At 37.9% G+C, this 8,341-nt stretch overlaps 1 protein-coding gene across 1 annotated transcript; it reads right to left on the bottom strand.

Moving 5' to 3' along the window:
* Positions 1 to 2,602: 2,602 nt before the first annotated feature.
* LOC308129509 (sodium- and chloride-dependent neutral and basic amino acid transporter B(0+)-like) lies at positions 2,603 to 6,763 on the bottom strand (the record flags this gene model as incomplete). Its single annotated transcript, XM_080495453.1, has 11 exons — positions 2,603 to 2,612; positions 2,889 to 3,000; positions 3,102 to 3,194; positions 3,460 to 3,595; positions 3,785 to 3,925; positions 4,124 to 4,256; positions 4,361 to 4,475; positions 4,557 to 4,718; positions 5,997 to 6,128; positions 6,251 to 6,395; positions 6,710 to 6,763. The coding sequence occupies 11 exons, from the start codon at positions 6,761 to 6,763 to the stop codon at positions 2,603 to 2,605; spliced, it is 1,233 nt and encodes a 410-aa protein (XP_080351579.1).
* Between the last annotated feature and the right edge of the window lie 1,578 nt (positions 6,764 to 8,341).

The following is an 8,341-nucleotide window of genomic DNA, read 5'->3' as shown; positions in this document are numbered from 1 at the left end:
GTGGTTCAATTAAAAGTGAGAATAGTAGTGGGAATAGTGGACATCTTGACTTGGTGACAATTTATAGAGAGAAATAATACATCCAGCTTTTGCGACACACCTAAGGATTTTTACTTCAAACATCCCGAGTTCACAAAGTATGAAAACAGGTTGATATTACAGTCTTCATAACATTTATAAAATGTTCATAATACCAAACTAAAACTTCCAACATTATAACCCATAAATCAGAGACTTTTAGTGTCACTAAAGCCCTATTGCACGGGATTAGTATTACGTAGAGACCAATGGCAATTTGTAATAATTGTGGAGGATGTCTGCTGTTGACAGCATTTTATAGGAGTAGGCCAATACACCACAGGCCTATGGACCATTTGCAGAAACAGCAAAATGAGACAAAGAAGAAGAGGTACATTTTGGGGGAATATTGAGACGGATGATACGCATAGCAGCATGCATTAACAGACTTAATACAAACGCCCTGACAGCTCATTATGTGGACAACGCTGCTCACTGTTCTCAAGTTACATTGCTGTTTTGACATAATTATTGTTACCACGACGATTACATACCATGTGACAACAGCGGATGTTGCAACATACACAGACGTGACATCATATCAGTGCTCTGATGTCAGTAAATTTGAGTAAAATACAAAATTTTCATATCCCGTTCGAATGCACTGCAAAACAGACGTGGGGGTGGATAATTCACAAGTTACCATTGGTCCCTAGGTAAAACTAATCTTGTGTAAAGAGGGCATAAGCTTGAGAATGGCCACTATACTCATTATTATTGATTGAAACAAAAAGAACACACCGAATGTCACAGCAGTGGTTGGTGATGGGTGACTTCTGCACCACAATACATAGAAAACAGAATTAGTGCCCCAAAACTGATGTCGCAAAACTGCCCTCTGTGTAGATCACCTAAAGAGATACACATATGTACATTCAAGCTATAAGGTTTGTGCAACATTAGATTTGGAATTGTTCAAACCATGACATTTACACAATGTATTAGTTAATCAACTTGTAAAGTACAGATGTAGGTGTTGTTGTTTACATTTCATTTTCTGACATTTTGCCATCACTTGTTTTGCTGCTTCTTCTTGGGCGGCAGTTTTGTTCAGAGTAGCGTTCCCCTCTATGAATGTCCAAGTATGGATGCCACTTCTCCGATGGAGTACATAATGATTTCAGACGCTGCGGGTACAATTAGAATTATGAACATGGACACATGCAGGATTACCCAAAACAAACTTTTCTTTCTTACCTTCCACAGGGTTCCCTCTGCTCTTACTAATTTATATCCAGCTATGAGTGGGATCCAGATAAGAACCGATCCAACCATGGCCCAGCCAAAAGTGTGACCCCAGATTGGGTACTGGATATTTCCATAGACAGGAGGGACTATGGTCATCAAAGACCATACCAGGATCACCTACACAACAAAGTCAAAAATGCACAAAATTCAATATATATGGTCTCAGTAACAATGATATCCTTATAGGGAGTTTTCTTTATTTTATCAAGTCACATTATAGTGTATGACCACGATGCAATGCAAACTAGCAACTATTAACACTTACTTGACAACTGCAGGCAACACAAAACATCTCATAGTCACTGGCAGATAGACTGATTAATCCTCTGTTTTTATTTACTTCAAAATATATTGTTGTACGGAACTATGTAAAATACTCTTTAATCTCATAACAACTGTTGAATTATTTGATTTGTATGGTCAGGCCTTTAGCTCAGCCATCTTTGATACGTCAAGCTAATTGCAAACATCTAACTCAAAAAAGAGTGAAATATTTAAAGATAGAAAACAGATACTTTTAAAACTCAGTATTTGATATGTATCTGCTAATGTTATTGTTCAAATTCTCAAACTAAATATAAATCCATGTGAAATTGATTTCAGCTTCTAAATTATACTTACTTTTCATACAACAGAAATGAAGTATACTATAGAAAAGCACAATATTAAAGTCATAGTCACCACAACGACGAGGGGGCTAATGATGAACCAACAAGCTCGCCACAAGAGCCAGAAGCAGAAGCTCTTTTCTCCAATCATCATCTCAATGTCTTTGATGAATCGATTTCCACCTGTGATGCATAAAAAGTTTGCTCAGATTTACTTTTCACAATGATGTTAATATCAATTGATTTATCTCCAAGTGCGAAATCCTAGAATAGAAAGTTTGTGTGATTTTATCAATTCTTTTCATGGATTTTACACACACACACACACACACACACGCACACGCACACGCACACGCACACGCACACGCACACGCACACGCACACACGCACACACTCACACACTCACACACTCACACACACACACACACACACACTGGTTGCTAATTTGGTTGAATATGTCAGCTCATTACATTTTATTTACCATATATGTAGCAGAAGCCAATTATCTCCATCAGAGCCAAAATGAGGATCACCCAACCACCAACGAATTGGTCAATTAGAGATACCCAGTATACTCCTGCCTGTGTCAAACACACAAACTCATTTTAACACATTATGAAATTAAATAGGATACTACTGTCAGAATTATCTTTATCACTTCTTGCAGACTAACTGTACCTGGGTAACACAGGGAAGACCCAAGAGGAAGATGATGGCATTTAACAGTATAGCCAATGTGGCACGTTTAGATTTTAACATTTCTGGGAAGGCATCTTCCAAACAGGTGATAATCATCTCTGGTGACAAGAAGATGAGTGAGGTCAGCGATAAGTACAAATTCAATTTTCCACAAATGAACAATGTTGTGATAGACAACTATCTTTTCTTTTTTTCAACAGACAAAATACGAATACAACAGTAACGCAGATAAAAATCTGACCTATGAATACAAACATAGTGTCCAAGCCAACATCTGTGAGCATGAAGAAGAACATAATGGACCACAGTGGGGAAATGGGAAACTTGGCGAGAGCATCTGGATAAGCGATGAATGCCAGACCAAATCCTGAACAAAAAGTGGATAGAAATAAGATTGGAAAACATTTCAAAATCTTTTGATTTTGAAAAAACAAAAACAAAAGATAATGTGTGGTATAAGTCACCGACCGTCTTGTACGACTTCCGAAACAGGCTTTCCATAGACGTGAGCCATGTGTCCCAAAGTTGAAAATATGGCAAAGGCTGCAAATATACTGGTAGCTAGAGAACAATGAAAATAGTCTCAGAAAAATCGATGAAAAAAATCCATTGCTCTATTTCACTTGAATGAACCTTTCCACGTCGAAGAATAAATCTTTCGAGATATCCAGCAGACATTTGATGGTTTTTTGAGATGCATTTTTGATGTCACCATTTGGGAAGAACTAGAGTAAAATATTTCCAATATTAAATATTATGGCTTTGATATTTCAATAAAATATTTGCAGCAGTACGCACATAACAAATCAAAAATGAAGTATTGTACCATGGTTAGCAAACGTCACAATGATTGAGTCCAGGAGATTGTTGTTGTGGAAGTTACAGTAGGAAGACAGAGCTGTACTTCCACCGAATCCAATAGACAAGGAATAAAAGGTTTGGACTGCAGCATCTTTCCAGACCTAAAACAAATCATCCATGATTTAAAAGATGAGTAGAGGAGAGAATGCAGCACAGCAGCAAAGAAAAAAATTATAGCTTGTTCTGAAGTATTTAATCACCATGAAATTGTTTTTAATCACTCTGGAATTGTCAAACTGATAGATAGATTTTGGACACAGTGTTGTGAACAAAGAAAGTTGTGTCCTTACCACCGCTTCGGTGAGTTTGGTCAAATTGATTTGGGAACCAATGAAGAAGTCAAGTCCATCTTTTGCTCCCTCTAATGTCACGCTTCTGATCAGCAGGATGAGAATTACTATATATGGAAATGTTGCTGTGAAATACATAACCTGGAAAGACAATGCAGAGATATGAACACCAAGCATGTTAACCGGCATCATACTGGCTCAAATTGTAAAACTGTTTACCACACCCATAATGGGTAAGCCTCATTCGATTCAGGATCGTAGTGGACTCACTGAATGCCTCAAACTGTTATGTTTGCATCCTAAAAAAACAAACTGGATATGAGGTGGATGTTACTGTACTTTGCCTGATGACTTGATGCCTTTGATGAGTGCTGCAGCAACAACTATGGAGCTCAGGAGCAGACAAAGAGCCAGGTGCCAAACTACTGCTCCTGTTTCATCAAGACCACTGGATCTCTGCAGAGCCACAATGCTGCGAGGGAAGAAAGGGACACGCAATCTCAGCAGTATGTTAAGCATGTACACGTTTGTCTGAGTTTGTGCACATGTGATATTTTGAACAAGTGTGACATTTACTCCCAATACTGTTCACTTGGACTCTGCACTGGAAAGGTGGTTGCATTCAGTGTTGAGCAACTGTTGTTTTCCTGTGTCCAGTTTACCATTATGTCACCAGACATATTATAATGCACTGAAAGAAAAGATGAACAGTGGGCAGGGCAGCTTGCTTATACTATACTAATATATATATACTAAAATTGTGAAAAGGTACCTCTAGGTTTGGTGCCACAGTTACTGTCAGCCCAGCTGAAACAGTCAGACCAGGGAAGACTAAACTGCATGGAGGCGAACATGTAATACAGGCTATAGGCAACGATGACGTTGTAGTATATTGACACAAGTAGGTTTAACATAACCATTGAAAAGCCAACACCTGGAATGAAAAAAGATTAAGAGGCCCTTATTAAGAATAGAATAGAATAGAATAGAAATACTTGATTAATTCCAGGGTACATTCTTGTAGTAGTTCACACAGAAAGTAACACGGAAGAATTCTCCTAAACTTAAAAAAAAGTGTCATACAAAAAAGTGCGTTTGCCTCATCGGTCAGTCTCCCCTTGATATTCTGAAGAAGGGAAATGCGGAGCAGTATTTTTGGCCTGTTCATAAACACTGCGACATTGACTTCTCTCTGAAAAGTAACAGCTGACTACAAAAGCGAAGGCGGCCACTGGAGCATCATTCTGGGTGAGTCACTTCATCATTGAGCACAACAAGTCCTTCCAAGACAGTGAGATGGTAAAAGAGGTATTAATTGAAGCAGTAGACTTTAAAAACAAACCAAAGATATGTCAAGAATTACTGATACACAGCGCAGTGAAGCCGTGGCCGAAGAGTTGACCCGGAAACATTGGAACGATATTGCAGACTGCGAGTGTTTCTCACTGCAATTGAACAAATCTACAGACATGAGTGACTCCACCCAGTCGCTCATTCTTATTCGGATGGTGTTTACTGATATGACTGCAAAAGGAGGGCTGCAGCCAGTTGCTACATTCATGTGCTACTGTTTTCGGGAAGAGGCTGAGGTTGATTCGATTGCATTATTAATTGCAGCACTGTTTCCCCTCAATTCATCTGAAGTGGAGGACATTTTGACACTACAAGCTGACAGTCATCTTAAGTCCAGGGCTCATGGACAAATTCTCATTTCCCACCCACAGAGAAAAAAACTACCTCAACATGAGAAAATGTACTACTGAATGACTGCATTGATCAGCTCCAGCCTTTTCCCACATGAAGTATATTAAGTCCAAATACAATTCTACCATGACAGATGATCATTTGTTAGTGTGCTTGAGGCTGGCAGCAGCTACTGTCCAACTTTGCATCCCTGGCTGATTCTAGTCAGTGCAAGCGATCAGAGTGAGGTATGACAAAAAAATAAATAAAAATAATGTAGAGAGTTGTATTGTACAATTTGAGTTAAGTGCATATAAGGTAAGCTACACCAACATATGTGGTGCAAATAAAGAATGCTCAATATTAAAAAATCAATAAATGTAGGTTTTCCATTTTATAGTAGGCAGATCATTTTGACTTGATTATTTTAAAAGTAACTCGCGTGCTGAAAAGTTGTGTGCACCGCCGCTCTACATGATACGTTATGGGTAAATCTCGTATGTCTATAATCTGGCTTTTTTCGGCTCACCTTGTAGTATTGGTACTGCTCTCCACATATTGATTGGCCCCTGGCTGCAGAACTGACCAATAGAAGTTTCCAAGAAGAAGAGAGGTGTTCCACATAAAAGCAACATCGTAAAATATGGAATAAGAAAGGCACCTGGTCAGAGGGATAGAGATATGTTTACATTTTCCATGGTGTCACAATTATGTACTTATGTTGCACCTAAAAAAAAAAAAAATAAAAAAAATAAAAAAAAATATATATATATATATTCTTACCTCCTCCATTCTTATAAGCCATATAGGGGAATCGCCAAATATTTCCCAGACCAATAGCATAGCCAATCAAAGACAACATATACTCTGTCTTGTTGGTCCAATTGCCACGCTCTGGATTCTCATCACCATCACTTGTTTGAGATCCCTGCCAAAAACAGATTATTCCAAGAGTACAATTGTACCTAGCCTATACGTTGTTTAAACCTTAAAGTCTAATAAGTTAAATCAACAACTTTCAGTGGAATACAGTTTCGCCAATAATATAATCTCCAGTCAAGCACAATGTACAAGAAAAATATATCCAGGATTCCCAGCTCTGTGGGGTTTGCAGTGAAACTGTTGTTTCTGTCATGACTTGGTTTTTTGGAACGTTGTCTTACAGCAATAATTCACTTACCTTGATGTAAACAAAGTTTAAAACAAAAGATTTTCTTTACGTTATTTAAGATTATGACAAACCTGTTCAGAATAAACAGGAGGATAATCAGACTTGTTTGAGCTCCATTTCCGCATGTTGCCTTGTCGGTTTCTGCTGCTGGTCTGAATTCACTTCCCCCAACCAGCAAAATAGAAAGGCAGGGCTGCTGCCTTCAGGCAATTTTGATTTTAATAAAAACACTCAACCAGTCACTCTATTAGTTGTCTTCTAAACCTTAGACAACGCAACCATACCTGTGTGCATTTCAACACCTTTTGTTTGCCTTAACGTCTACAGTAAACTTTAGTAATTTACATCTACCTTTATACATGTTCTTTATTGCAGCACAAAACAGTGACCCAAAGTCAATTTATTTTATGTACATTGCCTGAGAGCTCATGAGCTATGTGTGTTTGTTGAGCACACAAGAACTGTATGTTAACTTAAAAATAAACCTCACTATTTTGGAAACATTTCTTGAAGAGCAACTTTGGCACCAGTTACATGAATAGTCATTGAGAACATTTTCTTGAGTCTTGACAAAGCATCTGGGTATGCAATGAAAGTCAGGCCAAATCCTGAAAATAAGAACAAAAAAAAGTAATCACAGGCTACAATAAGATTTTATCTAGCTGGTGTTCATGTGGTTTGTCTAGCTGACCTTCATCCACCACTTCAGCAACAGATACTTTGTAGACGTGAGCCATGTGACCCAAGATTGAAAATATTGTAAAGCCAGCAAACACACTGGTCCCTACAAAGAGAAAAGAATTGTGAATAGGTGGGAATGGAAATGTCACTTTTTTAAGCTTTGAATCAAATACGGATCATGAGCTTACCACAATTAGTCAGTGTGATTATAAGTGTATCCTTGAACACATGTTGCGAAAGTTGTTAGAAGAACAAAGAGTTAGGACTCTGCCCCAGAGTGAAAAAAAAACATCTGTGGGGCAGCATCTTTCCAAACCTAACGCACACCATGACACCTTTAGTCAACAGATATTATATTATATGTACTTGTTTAGTGCGTAAACTATTTACCTCTGCTTCTGTCAGCTTAGTCAAATTGGACTTTGAGCCAATGTAGAAATCCATCCCCTCTTGAGCACCCTCTAGTGTCACACCTCTGATCAGCAGGATGAAAATCACCACATAAGGAAATGTTGCTGTATAATACACCGCCTGGTGAAACAGCAGAAGGGTAACTTTATGAGAAAAAAATAGCAACTTGTAGTATTTCAAATTCATTTGTGCATTTCATTTGTACAACATACAGTACAGCAGTGGATAGTAATAGAAATAATGCTTGTTCACGTGTATATATATATATATATATATATATAAGATACATTTTTAACAACCATTTTGCAGGCAGATTAAAATACTGCTTAATCGACTGAAGACAAAGTGCCAATCAATTTAAATTGAAATACTTGCTTAACAGTCTCGTCTTCTCTTTTCTTCTTTTCACTCATTTTGGCTTCTGCAATTCATCTTTGCTTAATAGTCCCTTGAAAAACAATGCAAGCTACAATTTTCTTGAATTTATAAATCCAACTCCTGTATGCTTCGAATAGGATATGAAATAAACAAGTTTTGGAAAAGAGGGACATTTGGCCACCCGACACGATATGGAAGCAGATGTGGCTCACAAATCAATTTGAAACGTATTA

Source organism: Blennius ocellaris (assembly GCF_963422515.1).
Source record: "Blennius ocellaris genome assembly, chromosome: 4".
Classification (NCBI taxonomy): Eukaryota; Metazoa; Chordata; class Actinopteri; order Blenniiformes; family Blenniidae; genus Blennius; species Blennius ocellaris.
The sequence above is the reverse complement of the archived record's forward strand: the minus strand, read 5'-3'. Positions and strand labels throughout refer to the sequence as shown.